At 34.8% G+C, this 24,473-nt stretch overlaps 1 protein-coding gene across 1 annotated transcript in view; it reads left to right on the forward strand.

Moving 5' to 3' along the window:
* Cpsf160 (cleavage and polyadenylation specificity factor subunit 1) overlaps nucleotides 1-24,473 on the forward strand; it is a 273,054-nt gene that overhangs the window by 61,445 nt on the left and 187,136 nt on the right. Inside the window, exon 5 of the mRNA XM_085825305.1 lies at nucleotides 11,503-11,672. Coding sequence (XP_085681431.1) covers nucleotides 11,503-11,672 — 170 coding nt within the window. The remainder of the gene's footprint in view (nucleotides 1-11,502; nucleotides 11,673-24,473) is intronic.

A 24,473-nucleotide genomic window follows, 5' to 3' on the forward strand; every position in this document is an offset into this window, starting at 1 on the left:
CAAGACCCTCCTCCTAGAGTACAGATCAAATTGTTGGGACGATTTCTTAGACTCCATGGATTTCTCTCCGAATACAGTCTGGCGTATTGGAAATTCCTTAAGGAATACTAATAACAGAAATATTGGTCCTCTCCACACCAGTAGTGGAATTGCTTATTCTGAACATGACATGGCTGAAGCCCTTGCGCAGCATCTAGAAAAGACGTTCACCAATCATGCCTCTAATAATGATGAGACAGATGAAGAAGTCGATAATTTCATTAACCACCTAGCTGACAGAAATTGTAATAATCACTTCAACCCAACTTCTCCAGCAGAAATAAGTAATATAATTAGCAACTTAAAGTCCAGGAAAGCTCCCGGCTACGATAGCATCACCAATACGGTTCTCAAAGCTCTCCCAGGAACCTACATAGTCCTCATTACAAACATAGTCAATGCTTGTATGAGGCTCAATTACTTTCCGCAACAGTGGAAGCACGCGCAGATAATTACGTTTGTCAAGCCGGGGAAAAACCCAAAGAACTTAAACTCCTACCGTCCGATCAGCCTTCTCCCCAGTTTGGGAAAGGTATTTGAGCGTGTGCTCCAAAAGAGATTAACTTGACATCTAGAGGATAAGGAAATTATATGTAAAGAGCAGTTTGGTTTTAGAGCCGGTTATAGTACCGTGCACCAACTACTGAACGTTACAGAATTTATTGCAGACTCCTTCGCAAAAAAGAACACAATCGCCAGCTGCTTTCTAGACCTAGAAAAAGCATTTGACAAGGTGTGGCATGAGGGTCTCCTCTACAAGCTGCACCTTGTTCATCTGCCCATCAGTTTTATTAAGCTCATGAAAAGTTATCTTAAAAACAGGACCTTTCAGGTAAAAATTAATGACTCTCTCTCTTCAAGAAAAAGAATTAAAAGCGGAGTGGCTCAAGGAAGTGTTCTGGGACCGCTTCTGTTTAATATCTACACGAATGATATGCCGGTTCCTTTGAATGCAAAAGTAGTGAAATATGCCGACGACACAGCAATTTTAACCAAGTCGCTAAAACCTCAGCTCGCTGTAGATAAACTTGAAAGCGCAGTAAATATCATAGCACACTATTATGATTCATGGAAATTAAAAGTAAATCCGTCAAAGAGCCAAATTCTCCTTTTTAGACGTCATCGGAAGTTCACTCCTGTAAATGTAAATATAAAAATTAATGATCAAGCCCTAGCAATTGTTTCAAGTACCAAGTTTCTAGGAGTGGTCTTCGACTCACAGCTGTTATTCAAAGAACACACGGAGTATGCCTTGCGCAAAGCCACCGCTGCTAAAATGTCTCTTTACCCTTTAATAAGAAGAAATGCTAAATTAAATATCAGTCTCAAGAAGAAGATCTATACCAGCTTAATAAGACCCACCCTACTTTATGCAGTGCCTATCTGGGCCACTGTGTACAAGACTTATAGACACAAACTACAGGTCTTTCAGAACAAAATACTCAGACAAATTGTTGACTCCCCATGGTTCGTACGTAACCTGCAGATACATAAAGAACTAAAAATAAGACCCATAGATGATCAAATTCTCACCACGAGCCACAATTTCTATGCTAAAATAGAACTTTCTCAATACGAACATATCCGTAATCTGATAAATTATGATCCTACTATAGAAATTGCAGCAAAGCGCCCAAGAGGCATCTTCCATAACAGCAAATGGTGAAATGTGTATATATTGTACATAGTACTATTATCTTTATTTTATCTTCATTGTGTCATTTTACCAGTGTCTTTGAAACTTTATAGACTTATGGACATGATCCGTGTACCTGGATCTTCAAAGCACTGATCTTATATTTGTCATTTTCGTAATCTTCTTATTGTTATATCAGAGACTTTGTAATATTGTGGACTTATGGACATGATCCGTGTACCTGCATCTTCAAAGCTCTGATTATTTATTGCTAGTGTAAAATGTTTTTCACCATTTGCCACTTCGCTCAAATACCGCCGTCCCTATATGTACATAGTGTATAGTTACAGTAACTCATGTGCCTCAGTGTTGTACAAGAACTTTAGTGTTTAATTTCTCAGACCAAGACTTCACTGAATTGTGATATCTACTATTTCAAGATGCATTGGGCTGTGGACAGTTCACGGGAGGGTGACTCCCACGTGACTACCACTGTCCAATCCGTGTTTTACAGAAAGGATGAATTTGAATATTTTGTTTAGCTAATCTGTTGCACTTAGTTGTGCCATTTGTCTTCATTTAGATCGTGATATTAGTTTAATTATTCCAATCTAGATAACCTGTTTCAAAACTTGATAATTATTAATATTTCCAATATTTCTCATTGTACGCGTAAGCTGGTGACCACCCGCGTGACAGGCAGGAGCCTGTCACGCGGCTCCCTTACTCACCTACATTTCACAAAATTTGACAAGTTTCGCTTAGTTGGCGCGGCGTAAATCACCTTAATTAAAAACTTAAGTACCAACGCCTTAGGGCTATTTACCAACAGAGACGGTTAAAGTAGCGGTTGGCTACTAATTGCCACCTAGCCATTGACTCGATTTCGATGGCTCAACCAAAGAATCTCTAAGAAGACTCTCTAGAGTTTCTTTGGTTCAACCCTTCTAGTTCCTGCTTTCCCGGCACGTGAGTGAGCGGTTTCCAGCCCCTTCAAAAGGATGCATGCAGTCCGGTGAATAAAATGCCTTGATTCCGGTTTGCGAGATGATGGTTCCAGATTAAAGTTCTTCGGTTCCAGAGGCTACCATGTGAGTGACTGCCGTGGGCGGCATCCATGTTCTTCAATAAAGGCGGCAATTAAAAATACATGAGCGGCGACTCCTTGTGCAAACGGGGTTAGGCCTGTTTTAAGTGCTTTCAAGAACTTCATTTAAATTTTCAGGTGTTTTTCTTGATTGATTATGGACTTATTGAATGGGTAGCCAGCTTTATTTTTAGGTCGCATAATTACTGTTTAGGACATTTTTGTTTGTATAGAATGCCAGTGTTTTGGAGACCAGGTAAAAATATTGTTTGATGAATGATAATTATATTATATTTTTCCTAAGACTCTGATATTGTCGACATTTATTTTCTGTGTTTTTATTTTTTATTATATTGTTAATAAATTGGTTAAGTTCAAAATCTTTTATTGTCTTCAATGTCTGCACAACATAGCTCAGGGAGCTTTCATTGCTACTACTGCCAAATGTTTAATTTCTTTAAACTTTAAACCTTGCTTTAGCATCATTTTGGTTATGGGCCACCAGCTCCTGAGTTATTTTTAGTGCAGACTTTTGAAGTTTAAAGTTAATTTAGGACTTAAGAGATTGGGGGGCGGTTTTTGTTAAAATTCAAATATGGCTACTGTTAGTGTCATGCACAATATTGCTAAACTTGAGGCATGTAATTACTTTACATGGTCCAAAGATATGAAGTTTGTCTTGAATGAAAAAAATGCATGGCTTTTGGTCAAAGGTATTGAAAAATGTCCTGATTTAGATGATGTTAAGGGTATTACAAAAGAAATTATTGCCGACTATCAAAATAGAAGTCGATTGGCATTATCGTTAATTTATATGAATGTAAGCCCTGAATATAGAAACCTGATATGTGAAATTGATGACCCAGTAGTGGCATGGAATACGCTTGCCAAATATTTCCAGCCAGATTATCGGTCAAGACATATGTCCCTGTTTTCAGAGTTCTTAAATTGCAAAATTAAGCCAAATGAAAGTATTAGTTTCTTTTCTTCTAGATTAAAACGTGTAACTGAACAGTTAGCTGATATTAATCAGGCTGTAAGAGACGTATATATATGTTTCCAGTTTCTTAGGTTCCTTCCAGATAATTTTGATCAAGTAGTTCAGAATATTTTGAGGTGGCCAGATGAAAAGTTCATTTTTAAAAATGTTGAACTTGAAATTCTAGCAGAGGAAACGCGTCTTAATTTAAGAGAGATAGATAGGGAAAACTCCAATAAGACTATAGAAGTTCAAAGTACTCACTGTGAACCCAAATTTAAGCAGATTAAAGGGCTCAAGTGTTATAAATGTGGCCGTCCAGGTCATATTCAAAAATACTGTAGAATGAGAGGTAACTTTTCCAGATCACCCTCACCTGCTTCTTCTGTTTTCTCAGCTGTATCTAGTAGTAATAAAACATCTTCTAAGTGTAAGAATAAACCCAAGTTGAGTAAAATTAAAATTATTCCCATGCACAGTCCCATTTTATAGCTCAAGCAATGTTAACAATTTGGAAGAAAATGATGATAGTTGGATTTTTGATACGGCTGCATCTCATCATTTTTGTAAAAATCGTGAATTGTTTGATACTTTTTCTCCTGTGAAAAATGAGAATATGCTAGTAGCTATTGATGGGGTAACTTTTCCAATTCATGGGAAGGGTACTGTTACAATGAAATTTCGGGATAAGGTTATTTTGCTTAAAGATGTGTTATATTCACCTGAACTGAGACGAAATTTAATATCTGGACTAGGGTGGATATCAATGGAGCAAGATTTTTTGGTAAAAATGGGCAAATTAAAGTTACTGATGATGAGAATTCAACTTTGTACAAGGCTAAGTTGATAGGAAGTAACTATCATGTGTTCCCGAAAATAATCAAAAAGGGGGGCAAATCTGTGAAATTTGAGGCATCCACAGTTCAGCATAATAATAGTGAATTATGGCATGGTCGGTTTGGTCATATAAATTATGATACTATTGTCAGGACTAGTAAGAGACATTCAGTTCGAGGTCTTCCTGTGTTAAAGCACTCACCTAATTTGTTTTGTGAACATTGCCAAATCAATAAGCAAAGAAGAATCTCCTATAGACCCTTAGAAGGTATTCAAGTAAAGAGACCGCTTGAAAGGGTTTTCTCTGATGTATGGGGACCTATTAACATTCCAGGTAGGAATGGTGAACGTTATTTCGTTTCCTTTATTGACGAATATTCTCGTTACGTGGTAGTATACCCCATTGTGGAGAAAAGTCAGGTGTTTGAAGTATTTGAAAGGCATATAGCACGTGCGGAAAGATCTTTGAACCTTAAGTTGAAATACTTTAGGACTGACAATGGGCGAGAATTTGATAATGATCAATTCAGGTCATATTGTAATAAAAATGGTGTAAAGCACGAATTTACAGATGTCTACACTCCAGAACAGAATGGAGTTTGTGAGAGATTTAATCAGACAGCTCTCAATAATGTACGTGCAATCTTACACGATAGTGGAATGAGTTCCGAATTTTGGTCAGATGCAGTAATGTATTTTGCATATTCATTTAATAGAATCTGTCATAAGGGCCAAGATAGAAGCCCATTTGAATTATACACTAAGCGGAAACCATCAGTACGTCATCTTAAGGCATTTGGAACGATTGCCTATGTGGGAATTCCAAAGGCTAAAAGAAATTCTAAACTTGATCCAAAGGCAACGAAGGGCCGATTGATTGGGTACAGTGTACGAACAAAAGGGTACAAGATTTGGTTGGAAAATGAGCAAAAGGTAGTAGAAACCCTAAATGCTACTTTTAAAGAGTCAATTGGAATGCAGAAAAGTGGCAGTGGAGCTGCACTGGGCACCCTTCCTGATTTGGAATCTGAAGAAAGGGTAGAGTTCCAATCTACTGACACTCCAGTTGGCTATTTTCCTGAAATAGAGGAAAGAACCGATACCAATGTACCTTCTTCTACAATTGGCACTGACACTCAATCTACATTGAGACAAGTAACTTGGCTTCGTAAACCTGTTCCAAGACCAGACGGCACTCGTACGGATGTGTATTATTTTGAGAGGGGGTCTAATCAAAGACTACGATCACCAAATTATGTAGAAAGGTATTGCACTGAACATAATATTCAGTATGATCCTACCTTGTTTGATTTCAAGGGAAGCAATACTTATAGTGGTGAAATCGACCCAACTGGTACTCCTTCAACGTCGTATACCCGAGATAGCTGACTAGATGTTTCAATTCCAAACACTTATAACCAGGCAATGAAATCTGCAGAAAAGCTTAAATGGATAGAGGCAATGGAAGAGGAAATGGCCAACATGCGAAAGCATAAGGTATGGCATCTTGTTCCACTTCCTAAAGACAAGACTCCACTAGGTTCCAGGTGGATTTTCAACATTAAACGTGACGAATTTGAAACATTGTTCGTTTTAAAGCTCGTTTAGTGGCTCAGGGTTATCGGCAAATTAAATACGATACCTATGATGAAACCTACTCTCCTGTAGTCAACTTTTCAGTAATAAGGCTCTTTTTCTCCCTTTTAGTTGCACACCTTGGATGGGCAAATATACAATGTGACGTGAAAAGTGCCTATCTCTATGCTCCTTTATCAGAGGAAATTTACATGTCCCAACCTCAGGGTTTTGTGGAGCGAGATAAAGAAACTTTTGTGTGTCGCTTAGATAGAGCCTTGTATGGTTTGCATCAGAGTGGCCGATTATGGTACTACGAGTTGGATAGAACACTATGTAACCTAGGGTTTATCAAGTTTGAGTGGTGTAATTGTGTCTATCGTTTTAAAGATTTTGTCATTCTGTTGGTTTATGTTGATGATATAGTTGTGTTTGGGAAAAGTGAAGTTCAGGCCAAAAGGATATTAAAAGTCCTGAGTTCACATTTTGATTTGAAAATTTTAGATAAAACAAGAAAGCTTCTGGGTGTGGAGTTTGAATATGAGAAAAATAGTGTTTTAATTCATCAGCAATTATATATAGAAGACATAGTTGATCGATTTAAGTCTTTTAAAATACAAATTACTTCCCTTCCAATAGTTAAAGGTGTGAAATACTCAAAGTCTCAAAGTCCCAGTACACAAGAAGAAACGACTGAAATGATGAATTATCCTTATAGAAATGTTTTGGGATGTCTCTCGTTTCTTTGCAATCGTACTCGTCCGGATATAGCTTATGCTGTTAATATAATATTTTCTCAGTTCCAAAGCAATCCTGGTAAGTTTCACTGGGACGGATTACTTAAACTGTTAGGGTACGTTTCCAATACCAGACAGCACAAACTCAAACTGGTATGCAAGGAACTGAAGCTCAATATATATTCAGATTCGGATTTTGCTTCAAGCAGGGATGATATGGTGTCTATTGGTGGACAAATAGCTTTGTTGGGAGAATCACCTGTATCTTGGCGTACATTTAAAGAAAGGGGAGTGAGTTTATCTACTATGGAGGCTGAATTTATCTCCATGACTGAATCAGCAAAAGAATTAGTTTGGTTTAAAAACATTTTGGATGAATGCATTCAGTTTAAAATTGCAAGTAACTATGTTTCGAGGCCAGTATTGTTTGCTGATAATATGGCTGCTATATGTTTTACAAAATCACCCATTGAAATTTCGAGGACAAAACATATAGATGTGAAACTATTTTTCATTCGTGATCTATTGAACAGGGAAATTTTTGATTTAAAATATGTCCCAAGTAAAGATAATCTGGCTGATCCCATGACAAAACCGCTGACTAAGCATAACCTGATAAGATTTTGTGGAACAATTTTCCTATGAAATTTGTTTTTGTGTGTATTTAAATTAAGAGTTTTGTTTATTTGAAACTAATATGTTATAAGTCATATTATGATGGATATTAGGTAAATGTAAAATTGTATAGTGTAGAATGTTGTATGAGTGACCAGGGCCCTGGGTAAAAGTATTGAGTGTGTGATCATATATATGTCTTTGTATTGTTCTGTAACATGTTGGACTTTCTTGCTACGGTAAAATTTTTGAATAATGGGATAAGATTTTCCCAAAGAAAAATTTTCTTAAAAATTTCTGAATGAAATTGTGATATTTATTCTTGTTTTATTTATTCTTGTTTTGAATTTTGTAAAGATACTGGCATTCGGTTTTTATTTCAGGTCGGAGATGATGATGTGGGGGGCATGTGTTGGAAAATATAGCTTATTTTATAAACCTTTTACTGCATCATCTCTCCTCCTTGAAATGTTTATTTAGTTTAGTCCTTATTTTAATGTAATATAGTAGTTACTTCTACTTCTTTTTCTTGCTGCCACTGTTTGCATTGAGAACGGACTGTTTCAACCTAATTGAGATGCAAAAACGAAACATGATGTTACGTCATCTGAAAAGCCGATTCGTGCCGATAGCTGATTGGTTGCCGTGAGATGGCGTCATTCCTACTTCTGCTATAAGTATCTCGCGTCGCTCTGGCTCAACCCTTCTGAGCCTATTAATCGTAAACTCTTTCCTATCCGCTTTTTGCTTTAGTGTTTGTATTGTGTATAAAAAATTATAAAAAAAAAAAAAAAAAAAAAAAGTATAAAATATAAAATACAAAATAATTATAAAAACCTAAAAACTTAAATTATGATACTTAAGTTTTTATTTTCTCATCTCTATCCCTAAACTTTCTCGAGCCTGTGGCTCCCTCTATTGAGCATCAAGTAAATCACTTATGCCAAATTTTTCCTATTTCTGCTCACTTTTAGTAATTCTGATGTGGAGGTACATGGTTTTGAACCATAGGCACTCCGAAAATTGCAAATCATTGGCATTGGCTCAACCCTTCTAGTTCCTGCTTTCCCGGCACGTGAGTGAGCGGTTTCCAGCCCCTTCAAAAGGATGCATGCAGTCCGGTGAATAAAATGCCTTGATTCCGGTTTGCGAGATGATGGTTCCAGATTAAAGTTCTTCGGTTCCAGAGGCTACCATGTGAGTGACTGCCGTGGGTGGCATCCATGTTCTTCAATAAAGGCGGCAATTAAAAATACGTGAGCGGCGACTCCTCGTGCAAACGGGGTTAGGCCTGTTTTAAGTGCTTTCAAGAACTTCATTTAAATTTTCAGGTGTTTTTCTTGACCATTGATTATGGACTTATTGAATGGGTAGCCAGCTTTATTTTTAGGCCGCATAATTACTGTTTAGGACATTTTTGTTTGTATAGAATGCCAGTATTTTGGAGACCAGGTAAAAATATTGTTTGATGAATGATGATTACATTATATTTTTCCTAAGACTCTGATATTGTCGACATTTATTTTCTGTGTTTTTATTCTTTATTATATTGTTAATAAATTGGTTAAGTTCAAAATCTTTTATTGTCTTCAATGTCTGCACAACATATCTCAGGGAGCTTTCATTGCTACTACTGCCAAATGTTTAATTTCTTTAAACTTTAAACCTTGCTTTAGCATCACAGATTGCATTGTTCCTTAATCTTCGAATTGGATCCGGCTTATTATTTTTTGCAGACTGTTAGAGCAATTTTATAAAAGTAAGCTTGAACTTTCGATTATGTCAAATAGAATTTTCGATATATATTTACTAATATGTAAAGGATCTACAAAGTGAAAGTATGTTTCGAAGTCCATTAAATAAAAGTGGAGTTGCTGCAAAGAATGACCTAACCATTCCGAAATCTGTTTATCAATCTCATGCTGCTTTGCGGTTGAGGGGGGGTGGACGCCGCGGCGCGCAATGAATTGGAAGTTGATCTGTCAGCACTATCCTTATCTTCAGGGCAGATGTTTTCATTTAATTTGGCTTATAATTCCTTACTAAATGTAGTATTTCATCTCGATGTATTTCGTCGTTGATATGATTTAAATCAAATTCCTCGTCATTATAATTTGCTTCCGATAGTGAAGAAAATGACGCAGAGGTAATTGAAAACGAAAAAATTTCGATTGACAAATTAGTCGGTATTCTCGACACAGCAATTATAGGACTTGAACAGCGGAACTTTGTAACTGAACAAGAAATTATGTCTGTTTATAGAATTAAAGAGAAAGTATTATCACATAAAACGAAGCAACTTAAACAACTTACATTGAAAGAAATGTTTAATAAAGTAAAGAAGTAAATATTAAGCTTTTTCTTTTCTTTTCTTTTTTTTTTTTTTTTAATTTGTAAATTTTGATACCCTTTAGATCATAATTGTTCTTTATTTCATAAATTACAGTTTCATATGTTTAATTTTATAATTTCTGCATGCCATCTTACCGGATTTAAACTGATGATCTATAATCCGGAATCACCGAAGTCCTGATGAGTCCGGGTTAACGACTTTTGACTGTATATATTTGAATTTAACAAACATTCTCTATTTATATAAAGCAAATTTAAAGTTAATTAAAACTTATGCCTATATGGATGCTGAAACACGAATTGAGTAATTGAATAGTTAGGTTCAGAGGCAACTTACCCTTGATAAGATCTGTCTCCTGCCTGATCAACAATTATTCACTAATGCAAATTAATTTAGTTTTAAAATTTAAAAAAAAATTAAGATTATTTCTTTGAAATTATATATTATTATATATTTATTCATGGTTTTAGATACTTACACTTAAATTACATATGCTCTCAGAATTTAAATGATACGGTAAATTATTTTGCAGCAATAATTAGTCATTTGTGTGCAATTAAAATTTCATAATTTAAAATTTAAATTTTAATGAACTTTAAATTTGCTTTATGAATAGAGAATGTTTGTTAAATTCAAATTTCATTCCTTGCAGCAATGGTGCAAGAGAATTATTTATAATTTAACTTTACTATTTATTCTTATGAAATAAATTCAATATATATTTTACATCAGAATCATATAAAACAATTAGTGTTCTAAATCATGCATTATAAAGTGAAATTAAATTAAATGCACTTTTTTGAAATGGTATCACTGCACAATACAAAAACCTTTCAGGAACTCCTGATTTTTGATGGATTGTCAGAGAATCTCTGATATTTTCATATTTTAAAGTTGGCTGATATGGCATATTGATAGACTTTGTCCCACTATTCCTCCTTTTCCTCCTTTTGAATGATGCTTGAGCTATGTGTATCTTTTATCTTTAAACATTAAAAAAAAAAAAAAAAAAAAATATATATATATATATATATATATATATACTTTCTGATTAAATGTACTCTCACTGAAAAGTCATGAATTAGTAAGTGATTTTGAAGAGAAATGTTTGTTCAAGTACTTCTACATCTATTTCAATTTAACATTCTTCTTGTTTCCATAAAAGATATGCAAACTTCTTCGTGCTTTGCACTGTTGTTCTCCTTATCTACATAGCAATCTGCTGTCACTTAAAAAGAAAAAAAAAAAAAAAAAAAAAGAGCACAAACTTGTCATTGTGTACAATTTAATTACCAAAATTATAAAACAAGAAGGAAAAAAGGGGTGCAGGATGTATTTAAGTGAACCACCACATTACGCTCCAAAGATGATGAAAGCTCAGCATGTGACTCCCCGCTATGCTGAAATGCTGAAATTCCCATAGCAGGGGTCACAATGTGCAGTCACACTGGTGAAAACAGTTGGAGACATAGAAAGCCATCTCGGGGGATACTACGCACATACTTAGGTTGCCTCATCGGTACTTTTTCATGGATTTTGAGTAGGAGCATGGCTAATCAGAAAGTACTCAAGATTTGCTGTAAAGATTACTGGTAAGTATTTGCTTTAATTATGTGTATGTGCTAATTGTTCTTCTTTCTGTAGGCAGGTGCAAATCATCATCCTTTCATTCCTGTGGTTAGAGCAGATCCCGATGGGCGCTGTGCTGCAATGGTTGTGTATGAAAGGAATATAGTTATTCTTCCTTTTCGCAAGGATAACATATCTGAAGAACAGGAAATTGCTTCTGGCAATGCACACATTGCATCTGCTGTGTAAGCTTGCAACTTTTTTAGATTTAGATATATGAATAGATGGTTTTAGATGCTTGATTTTATAGAACTTGCTGCTTAGCCAGCCAGTTGCCTAAAATAGGCATTTATAAAAATATATATGTATATAATTATTTTAATACATCCCAGCTCCTGTAATTTCACTGGTACAGCTATTAATTAATAGTAACAGAAATAAAAAACTGTATTTATTCTTTTTAAGTCACTTAAATAATGAATTAGTAAAAAGAAATTAAAATTACAAGACAAGTTAAAAGTCTAATTCTTTGTTGAATGGCAACATACTAGCACATGGAAGATAAAAATATTTTATTTTGGTCTCAAGATTCCCTTGAACTCATTTTTACTTGATCGCTTTCGAAATCGATAGAATTTTGATTAAAATCTATGGCAAATATAAAGTTGCCATTTTGACTTCAAATTGTAAGTTTTCATTGGCCTGTTTCCCTTCTCTCTTGAACCTAATATATCATTCAAATTCATTAAATTACTTGAGCCATTGTTAACTTAGTGGCAATGAAAGGCTGTAAATCGAAAAATCTCAAACTGAAAATGACACTTTGTAAATGATTTTAATCCCACATTGCTCTTTAAGACTTAACTTTGGTCTCAGATTTAATCTGTTCTATATAATATTTATTATATATATATATATTGCTTTGCATTAAAATTTACTCACACAGATACACATAAAATAAATAAAATAAAAATAAAAAAATAAAGAATGCAAAAAAATATGCAACATTAAAATTTCACAGTGATTGAATTTTATTTGTTTGTTCATTTTTATTTTACGTTTATTGTTCAGATTTCTGTACAATTATATAGAAAATATGGATCCTAAAAATATTCAAAATATAAAATACTAGCTTTACCCATGGCTTTGCTCGTGTTGATGTCCTTAAATAAGTTTCAACCCTGCATAAATTTTAAAAGTATACTCCGCATAAAATTTCAGTAAATACTGCCCTTCTTCATTACCTATAGGCCACGGATATTTTGCATTTATGCCTGACCAAAGGGTTATTTTTTAAAATAAAGAACATTCAAGCGCCCTAAAACGATAAAACGATAGTGGTTATCGGTCACAGTAACATATAAAATGTGAACGCAATTTTTCAAGCAACAATAACAGAAATATATAACACAAATGAATAGATCTTTAAAAAAATACGATATATATATATATATATATATATATATATATGACTGATTCCCCTGTAGTTCGTACATTCTCTAATTAACTTATTGACATGAAACTATTATCAACATTTCGACTTTTGTGATATATATATATATATATATATATCAGTCTCCTTTGTGTTTTCTACGAACTATTTTCCAATTTACTTTTTAGTTGACTATACCTTATACAGAAAATATTGTAGGTGAATACCAATGTGGTTTATGCAAAGGAAGATCTACAGCAGAACAAATCTTTAACATTAGGCGAATTTTGGAAAAAACTAATGAATATTGCAACGTACCACCTTTTTGTTGATTTTAAGACTGCCTATGATTCAGTAAACATAATATATTTAATTGAAGCTATGAGAGAATTTGCAATACTTGAAAAACTTATAAATTTGGTCACCATTACTCTTACTGAGACAAAACTTAGGGTTGAAATCCAAAATAATCTTTCTGAACCTATTGTTGTTTCAAATGTGCTCAGACAGGCTGATGCACTGGCCTGCTTGCTTTCTAACCTTGCCCTCCAAAAAATCATAAAAGACTCCAACATTAATACTCGTGGAACTATCTTATCAAGTCTGTTCAGATTTTTGCGTTTGCTGACGATATTGACATAGTCGCACGCATTCCCAAGTCACTTAGAGATGCTTTTATATCTCTAGAGGCTGCAGCCAGCAAAATGCGTCTAGCAATCAACCAAAATAAAACTAAATACATGCCATGTGGTAATAACAGCAGCTCCTATTTTGAAATTAAGAATTACAAATTTGAAACTGTTAGCAAATTTAAATATTTAGGATCAGAAGTTAATATTCTCAATGATTTAATGCCCGAGATCCGTAGTAGAGTCAGAGATGCTAACCGATGTTTTTTTGGTCTAAAAAAATACTTGAAGTCTTAACTTCACTAGCAGAAAAATGAAGATTTTAATTTACAAAAGCTTAAATCAGACCCATTCTTACATTCTTTGCTGAGACCTGGGCAGTGACAGAAAAAGCTAAAAGTATCATTTCTGTCTTTGCAAGAAAAATTTTGAGAAGTATTTTGGGTGGCATAAAATGTAACAAAATTAAATGGGCAGGACACCTGTTCAGAATGGATGAAAAATCGAGTAACTAAAAAGATCTTCTCGGCCAGACCATTCGGCACCCGAAAAAGAGAGAGACTTAAACTTAAGTGGCTTGACTGTTTGGAAACAGACTTAAGAATTTTAAAAATAACCAAGTGGATGTCCATGACGAGGGATAGAAGAACTTGGAATTCGATTCTGAGGAAGGCAAGGGCCCATCCTGAGCTGTCTGGCCAATGAAGAAGTTAGTTAGGAGCTATTAATTTTTAAATGATTTTCCATGTGTAAATCCGTGAACTTCGACCTTTTCACCAACCCAATGGTTGACCGGATACCAGCTATCCCCCCCTCCGTCGCGTTGGAATCAACCTGTCAACAAAGAGTTAACAATAGCAAGCGTAGTATTGTTTCATCTGCGATTAAACTGGAAATAATTAAGCGACAAAAACAGTTCCACCACCATTGTTCCTATCATTCAGAGTGCGACACAAGTTTCTAAATTTCGAGAAACTTGCATAATTAAATCAGAAGTTATAATTTTTATCACCAATTTATTGGATCCACATGTGAAGACCTAAAAAAATCCCTAATGTCGCTATTGAGTCTCATTCAAATTAGCGTTTTCAGAGTTTTTAATTAAAATCTCAGCTGATTAAAGTCGTACAAAGATGAGAATGGTATCGATAGATTCCGATGAATTTTTGGAATCGAGCGATGTATGTCTCGAAATTCAACCAACCGCCGTTCCATAGATATTTGTGAAAAAATTAATTGGCGCATAGCCAGGTTCCTTTAATAGGGAAAACCCAACAAAGTAAGTGAAAAGTAATTTTTAATTAATATCTCGGCTAATTAAAGTTGTACAAAGACATTTTATAGCCTATAACCTTTTCTAATATCTCAAAAATATTTCTTGAAAATTTCATGATGATCGATTAAGTAATTAAAGCATGAAAACGTAACAAACAAACTTACATTTGCACTTTTAATATTAGTAAGGATAGGGATTTCACTGTTATGTTACTGAATAAATATTTTTTTTTTAAAAAAAAGGAAAAGAATTTATGTAATTTGACAGGAGAAATTGCACATTGTTAACTTTCTTAAACACCTTTCAATATTCTGTTACTCTTGATGTGAATTGTGCCTGTTTTAGTGTATGTTTAAAAGTAGATGCAGGGTTTATACAGTCCTTAAAAGTACATGAAAGTCCTTAAGTTTTGTAAAAGTGATTTTGGGCCTTTAAAAGTTCTTAATTTGTGCAAAATCAGCACAAGGTCCTTGATTTTAATCGTGTGAAATTTCTGTCTGTTTTTTACAACTGCTATTTTGAGAGTGAATTAGCATTTCGGAGGAATACTTTTTGGCGATTCACTGCAAAATATGTATTTAATGAGTTATTGTTTGAATTTGTTCCTGCTTCTAATATAAATGGTACAATATTCAAGTTTCTGGGCAAGAAGTGATAGCATTTCAAATTATTTCTTTTTTGCTAGTGAAGAGCTCAACTTTTCCCTTTGGGGGATGTAAATTCTCGTATGTAATGGTTCAGAATTTGATGACTTATCAATATTTTGCTGATTTTATGACCAATTTCTATAGAAAATTTTAATTCAGAAATTTGTGAATTTTTTGAAACTTTTTATTAACATTATAACATTGATAAATCTCAATAAAGGGATGATAATGTATTAAAATTATATTTGAGAAATAACATTTTTATTTTTCTCTGTCATATTATAAGGTAACATTACTTTGCATTTTGGTGACTTATTAGAACATTTTTAATTTGAAGAATAAGCAAGGTAACAAATACTATGAAACAATTCTTAGGAAAAGCAAAATAGCTGTGTAATTAATTTTAAATGTCTTCTTTTATATTTTTCCATGATAAGATCTCATAATGTGTGTCAGTTTTCTCTATAAAATCCATTTCAAACTTTTTTCCTCTAAATTTGTTTTTAAATACTTCTAGGTTTTTTCTATTGCATAATTAGTAGGGGTAGTTTTCTTTCGGATTTTACATATTGATTGCATCTTGAAAAATTTGGATGGATTTGAAGGTGAGATTTATAGACCTATGATTCCAGAGATTCCAGAGAAAAAGTGACAAAATGAAAAATATCTTCATAGTATTAATACATAATAGATGTATTTTACAGGAAACTGTTGATGAATTTCTTACTTTTTGGAGAATTTTTGGGAAAACAATGAAAACATAACATTTGAATTTTTTACTTCTAATCCTAGAAATCTTTCTATTAACACGTTTATCTTCCCTGTATTTTCTCTTATTTTCATTAGATGCAATCATGGAAAATACCAAAAATGGTTCTAATCTTGTCATGTGGACAGGCGAAAGAAAAGAATTTTTCTATAGAAATTGAAACCTGACAATTTAAAAGATTCAGCTTTGTCTGAATGCTTTGGATCATAAATTCTGCTCCCTATTGCCTCCCTAAATTCTAAAATTTTTGCTACCCCAAAATTCTGCTATTCAGTGCCTGTACTAATTTCTAAAAGCGAAATTCTTTGACTTTGTTGCTCAGTGCTTCATTAAATTCTAAAAATTCTGGTACTGAGCCTAACCATATAGCATTTCATATTACTAAGGATATAAGATCAGCAGTTTCTTTTATACATTCTAAATGCACGAAGTTTTTTAGAATAACAGAAATCTTAATATTAAAGTAAAAAATTCTAAAATGAAGAGAAAACTTATTGAGGAAAAAACTGAATACGTAAAGAGAAAAAAAAAATTATTCTTCAAAGGTATATTTTTTAGACATTGATAAGTTCAGAAATGAAGCAGAAAATTATTGAGAACATTGGTTTGTTTACTCAAATAAATTTCGTATTGTTCGAAAAGATGCTTAAAGGGAAGGAAATTGATATAAATTAGCCAAAATGTCTGGGAAGTTTTCAGATTAGAAAGATGCATAAATATTTTGTTGTGTGTTGCTGCCACAAAACATAAATGTTTTGTAACTATTAACATATAATTATCCTAATGTCATTCAAGAATTAGTGTCATAAATTACATGTACTTTAAACTGTGAAATGTAATCATATTAATTTTAATAGTGCTTTTTTAAAAAATAAATAAAATTTAATATTGGCTATGTAAATTTATAATGACTAAGGGTATCTAACAACCTAATCTGACTACTTGTAACTAATTGCTCACTCTTAAAAATTATCTCTACACATTAAAGCAAGTTACTGATTTTCAGTAATCCTTACTGTAGTCACAAGGTATAACACAAAACAACAGTTATCTTGAACCTTAAGGTATATTGACTGGGTTACAACTCCAGGAACTCTACGCGAAGCTATGACACTAAGTGTATCAGATAGATGGAGCATAACTAACTTTTAACTAGCTTCTGTTATGAATCATGCTGATTTGCTAAACCTCTAGACTGAGCAAGGATGTGACAAAACGAGACATAACAGAAAGTTACATAAAACTGTAAAGTAAGTGTATTTAGTGAAATGTAAATAAAATGTCACCAATGTTCTCTGAAATATGTCCAACTATTATAAGTATAAAACATTTAATGTTACTTGGTAAGTTTTAAAAAGTTGATTTTATTTTCAAATTTATTTTATAAGTATATTCAATTTTAAATTATGTTTAATAATGATGCATCCTACTTACACATTTGTTTTGTTCTTAGGAGGGAATTACAAAGGACAGATAATATCTTTAGTTGAATTTATTGAATTCTCATATGCTGATATGTCCTTTAATTTTTTTTTTTTTTTTTTTTTAATAATGGTCCTTAAAAGTACTCACTTTCCATGTGCAGAAATGTGTATGAACCGTGTCCATGGTATTAACAGGTAGACATGTTTTGCAGGAAGTTTTTAATGAATTTCTTCTTTTTTGAGAGGGGAAGGGGGAAAAACAAACAGTAAAAGCAAAATTATTTAAATTTTCTACTTTTGATCCTAGAAACTTCCTTTTAACACATTTATCTTTCTTTTGTTTTATCTTTTCACTGGACACAAACATGGAAACTAGCAAATATGGTTCTAATCTTGTGAGATGGAACTCTCTCTATCTGTAGAATGGAATTTTTATATTAATACAGAAATTGAAAATTGATAGCTTGAAAGATTCCTTTCATATGTCTCAGTAAACCATACACAGGGCTGGCTTGCTGTTTAGTGCAGTCTCTGTGGGTCAGTTCCGGATGCGTAATGGCAAACCGCACATTGAGTTGATCAATGCGAAACGAATTTCGCTTATTGCGCATGCCCAAAAGACAATTTGGTGCAGTTACGACTTTGGCGCAATTTTAAAAGAAAATAAATACTGTATATGGTTTATACTGTGTTATCTTGTACGTAAACAGCTCGAGGTTTTAAAACGTGTTAGGTTGTAAGCTGCTTCATTACTTGGAGTGTAAATGTCGATTGTAAACTACCCAAATTTTCTTTTAAAAAGGATTACAAAGCAGAAACATTACAAGATATTAGCTGATTATACTTCTGAGGAATAAAAACAATTGATTATTTACCATACATTCCATCCATATATACTTTAACAAATAAAGGATTAAATCTCGTTTAAATCACTGAATTAAAGGTCAAATAAATTATTGTAAGTAAATGAAATAGACTGTTGCAATTGTAAACAGTCGATAAGAAATACATGACGAACAGGCTTGTGTAGGGTTGCTTATGCTTAGGTGCCAGTATTTTCTCCCACGCCAGCGGTACACCATTGAGCATGCACAATAAGCGAAATTCGTTAACATTGATCAACTCAATGTGCAGTTTGCCATTAAGCGTCCCGGATCTAGTGGGGGGGGGCCAAGCCGGGGCTCTTGCCCCGGGCGGCAAATTCAAACATAACGCTAGATCGTATTTAGTGTGTTGTTCGCTTAAACAGCTCTCTAGTTTTAGTACAATGTCAATACACTGAAGTAGGGATACACATGGCTATGCAAATTTTAAAGCGCTGCGTGGCATCTGTGCACACGTAATGAAGTTGTGGTAAATGTACATACAGCTAGTACTATGGTTGTTGTTAATCAGTTGTTTCAGCTATCAGGAAGGGTAAAATTTCTGATTTAGACAGCTTCAATCTCGGACAGATAGTAGGCACTTGATGCATGGGCCATTCAATTTCCAAAATCCTCAGCTGGCTAGGATTTTCAAGGTCGATGGTGTCAAGAGTATAACCGAGAATACACGGATGGTCGGATAAAGAACTAGCGATCGGGCAAATTGCAAAGGACAATTAACCTAGAACAAGCTTGGTGTTAGACGACTCAACCGTATTGTACATAGTCAACGAAGCCAAACATTAGCTCAAGCTACCACTCCGCTGAATCAGGGCGACAGTCATACAGTCAATAAAAGGATCGTGCAACGCTCACTTCACCATATGGGCTTCGGAAGCCATAGACTCACGAGAATACCTTTGCTGAATGCATGCCATCGAGCTGCACTTCTTGCCTGGGCAAGTGAGAATACAGAGAATAGACTCTAGTGGACTTGAAATGAGTACCAAGGAGTGATGAGTCTCAATTCCAACTAATTAATAGCAATGGGAGGCTGAGAATATGGTGTCAGACTTATGAAACCATGAATCCTGTATGGCAGATTGGAACTGTACAAGGCCATGGTGGCTTAATCATGGTCTGGGATGTTTTCTCTTGGCAGTGTTTGGGATCTTTGGCACTAGTACCAAGCTCCCTCAATATGATTCGGTACATAGAGTTACTGGGCAATCATCTCTATCCATTTATGTTGTCCTGTCATTCATATGGAAATGGAGTATCCCAGCAAGATAACTGTACCTCTCCCAGGTCCCGGTTGGCTACTGCCTGGTTGGATGAGCATTCTTCTGACTTCTCTGTCATAAATTGGCTACTTAAAAGCCCTGACTTAAGTTCTACTGAGCATCTTTTGGATGTTTCGGAGAAAAGTTTGAAACCTCATCACACAACACTAGCGACTCTTCCTAAATTATAAACAGCTCTATCTGATGTTTGGCAAGCCATTCTCGTAGAATGCTTCCAGAAACTTACTGAATCTATGCTTCGTCGTTTGGCAGCCATTGTAAAATCCAGAGGAGGCCCAACTCGTTATTGACTACCTATCCCTAATTCAGTGGCACTTCAGTGTAGTTTTAAGGCCAAGTTTAAAAAACCTCTTTTAAGAAGATTTCTAATTAAATACTAAAAACCCTTTTAAAGGAACACGAGTTAAAATAAAATTAAGTACAGCCGATTACAACTATAAATATAACATCAGAAAGAGGCCAATAGAGGGACTCTAGACGTCACTGATAGAATCAGACTGACCCTATCAGTAAGGTCTAGAGTCCCTCTATAGTTTCCTGTCTGGGCGGGGTGTATTCAAATGAGAAATAGAGAGATAGCTTGTTGAAGAATTCGCCTGGTTTCCATAGCAACATCTGCTGGGAAATGGAGAAGCATTGTAACTATTTTCTAAGAGTTAACCCAAAATATTAACCTTGGGCCACCCTGGACAAATGAAATAATTCGAATTAATATTCGTCGAGTATATACGAGGGCCATCCAGGAAGTAGATTACGTTTCCGTCTGTGTCCGCTAGGGGCGGGGCTAGCGCGGCCATCTTGGGGTCAGAGCGTTGCGCAGCTCAGTCTGCATCTAGCCGTGCTAGTGAGAGGTTCGTGCTGTGCTCCGTTCAGATACTGTGACGGTTTGAAATGTCTGCGTTAATTGAAAATCCCGCGAGCTGCGAGGTGCGCTCAGTAATAAGGTTTCTGACTGCAAAAAACTGTAAACCGATAGAAATCTATCGGCAGCTTCGTGAAGTGTATGGGGACAACATTATCACTGAAGGTGGAGTGCGTCAGTGGGTCATAAGATTTCAAAATGGCCGAACCAATGTTCACGACGAAGATCGAAGTGGGAGACCCAGCATAGTGACCGCCGAACTTCTCGAAAAAGTCGATGCTAAAGTCCGTGAAAATCGAAATTTCACAATAACGGAACTTTCTTTGAGTTTTCCACAAATTTCGCGAAGTTTGTTGCACGAAATCATCAGCGAGAAGCTTGGTTACCACAAGTTTTGTGCAAGATGGATTCCAAAAATCTTGACAGAGGACCACAAAAATCAGCGAATGGCTGCAGCGTTGAACTTTTTGGACGCTTACCATAAGGATGGTGACTCTTTACTCGATCGCATCGTTACTGGTGACGAAACATGGGTGAAACATGTGAACTGTGAAACGAAATTGCAATCAATGCAGTGGGGGCACACAAGTTCTCCCCAAAAACCCAAGAAATGCATGCAAACAATGTCGGCAAGGAAGATGATGGCGACTGTTTTTTGGGACAGAAAAGGTGTAATTTTGGTGGACTTCCTGGAAAGAGGCACTACAATAAACTCTCAAAGGTATTGCCAAACTCTCCAAAAACTCAAAAGAGCAATTCAAAACAAGCGCAGAGGAATGTTGAGCTCTAAGATCTTGTTGATTCACGACAACGCCCGGCCCCACACGGCAAATGTCACTCGTAAAGTTCTTGAATCTTTTAAGTGGGAGTTGTTTCCTCATCCGCCGTACAGTCCCGACCTGGCACCGAGCGACTTCCACCTATTCCCAGCAATGAAGAAGTGGCTGTCTATGCAGCGTTTTGATGACGACGCACAGCTGCAAGGAGAGGTAACGAAGTGGTTGAAGGCGCAGGCGGCCGAATTTTTCGACGAAGGAATTTCCAAGCTCGTACATCGCTACGATAAATGCCTTAATTTGTATGGTGACTATGTAGAAAAGTAGTATTTGAGTGTGGCTTTCATCTGTATATAATAAAATTTGTTTCCTATACTTTGTTTATTTTTTTATTCCAAAACGTAATCTACTTTCTGGATAGCCCTCGTATAAGACACCGTCATTATGTCTTCAAGATGAAGCAAGGCATTTAGATTTTTTTGCAGCCAGTTGGCAACTTAGGCTTACCTTTGGTTTGACTCGGAACAGTGGAGCGCATTTTGGATTTTAAAGCTAGATTTATTATTTATATTTTATTTATTATTTTTTTTTAAAAGTTTTCAGGTCTCTTCTGTACTCTTTTTTTTTTTTTTTTTTCTTTTTTCTTAGATATGCTTGCTATCAATAGCCAGCACTATATTTAGCGAGATGTGACCATTTATTTAGGACTGTTGAATGTAATTACGTCAATTCTTAGGTATTCTTATTAAGGCAGTTCATAGTGTATTTCATTTAGATTTAATGAAAGAATTTATGAGATTAAAGAAACCATCTGCGCTTCGAGGGGGAGAAAAGTGGAATATAGAAAATGAACCAAAGATAAGGCCAAACAGAGAAAAGAAATTTCAGCTAAGATGAAAAAATAACTTTACGGAAGAAGTAAACCATTAGACTTTGCTGCAATTCCAATTATGCTGAGATTCTAGAGGGTATTAATATTTCTTGGAATCTGCGTGACAAAACATGACTGCATATATCATCCTCAAACAGTCTACAAGTCAGCGTTTGAAAGAACAACCTTCTTCATTGACATCAAACGAATAACTGGAGGACATGAAACCATGATATAAAGATCTCTTCATTTAGATGGGGCGGGCAGCAGAAAGACGAAAAACTAAAAATGTTTGATTTTTTGGACCCATCCAGTTGACTGGTCATAGGAAAAAAATGAACGATCACCAGCAATCTTTCTTAAGCAGTCAGTCAGCATTATTAGCTGGTAAATATCCAGAAAAGGTAAACCTCAGTCCCATTGAACGTGATGGCAGACATTTGACATGTAATACAGTAAATAATAGTGTTAGTAATAATATTAGTAAATAATGAAAATCTTAGAAGATCTTGGTTTACATATTCTAAAAACAAGATTGCAATTTTTTGTACACCCTGCAAGATTTATCAGAAACATGGTGCTGCCACTACACCGTACTATAGGATTCATTAATTGGAAAAGAGTTTTAACAAGATTAACTGAGCATGAAGTGTCTGAAATCCATAGAGGTGCATGATTAAGTGCAAAATTCAAGTACAACAAATGAAATTGTGCCAAGGCATTGGCCACAACACTGAGTGACTCATTCACACAGAGAAAGAAATATGGAGAGAAATTCTATATAATCATGGATGTGGTACTGTATCTTTCAACAAACTGTCGTTCTTTTCTTGGGTCTGATGAAATCCCAAGTAGCCTGTTCACAAAGTGTCCTCGACCTAGTGAAGGAAATTTTCTGAATTTAAAATCTCTCCGCTTGGCAAACATAATTCAACTCTTAAGTACCAGTCAAAGCACCTAACAAAGGAAAAGGAATCATATTTATCAAAGATAATTCAATATGAAGTTATTAACTTAAAGGCAAAACAGTCTGAAGTAGCATTTTAAACAATATTAAAGAAGCCAAATACTACACAGTAATGCTCGATTGCATTCCATATGTGTCTCATACAGATAAAAATGAACCAGGTGATTCAGTATGTAAAAATGTGTGGTGATGTGTATGAGAGAAAAAGAAATTTAATTGATTTCATAGAAGTTGGTGGAAAGGTGGGAGAATGTATTTCTGAATGCATTGTAGAAAATTAGTGTCTTAATTGACACTTGATGGTTTAGACATTGGACCATGTTGATGTCAGTCTTACGACAACGGGTCTAATATGGCTGGCATTTCTAAATCAGTACAAGCTAGGATTACAGAAATGAATAAGCTGGAGGAATTTGTGCCATGTTTGACTCACTCCTCGTATCTTATCGGTGTGCATTCTTCTCCTTCGTGCCCGAAAGCTGTTAATCTGTTTGGAATTACTCAGAAAATACTTTGCCTTTTTTGTCGGATGCACTACTCGATGGTATATTATGAAAAAATGTACAAAATAGAACTTAAAAGGAAGCAGCCAGATGAGATGACCGGTAAAATATGTAGCTGTGAAAGTCCTTCTAATCAATTTACCTGAAGTATAAAATATTTAAAAGAAATTAAAGATATTTCTCTTGATGCGAAATCAAAGCATGAGGTAGGACATCTAGTACATGTTGTGAAAAATTTTGAATTTACTATCAACCTGAAAATTCGAGCTAATATTTTTCCAGAATTCAATCAAGTAAATATAGAAATTAAAAAGGAATTCCTCTTCCGCGTTCTGTGTAATTAATGAAAGAACTGACCAAAACTGAGGAATCATACAAGAGTCTAAAACAGTAGCCAAAAAAATTGCAGTTGAGTCTATTCTGACAAAGAAAGAATTCCAAAGCACAAAAGGCAACCTGATGAACTGTTTGAGGATGAATCACGAACACTTCAACCTGTTCAGATCGAAGTTTCAGCAAATTAAAACATATTAAAAAATATCTATGATCATCGGTGAGCCAGGAGCGTTTATCAAGTCTCGTGATTCTGACAGCCGAAAAATCAAACCACAGATCAAATTATGACAATTCCATGCACTTAGTTGCAGAACAAAAGGCTTACAGAGTAAAATTTTAATTTTCGTTACTAATTCCATAATATTTTAATAGCGTTAAGGCAGTAAA

The sequence above is a fragment of the Stegodyphus dumicola genome, chromosome 10 (genome assembly GCF_044657685.1).
Source record: "Stegodyphus dumicola isolate Sdum_Otavi_A_Nest chromosome 10, ASM4465768v1".
In the NCBI taxonomy this organism is placed as follows: Eukaryota; Metazoa; Arthropoda; class Arachnida; order Araneae; family Eresidae; genus Stegodyphus; species Stegodyphus dumicola.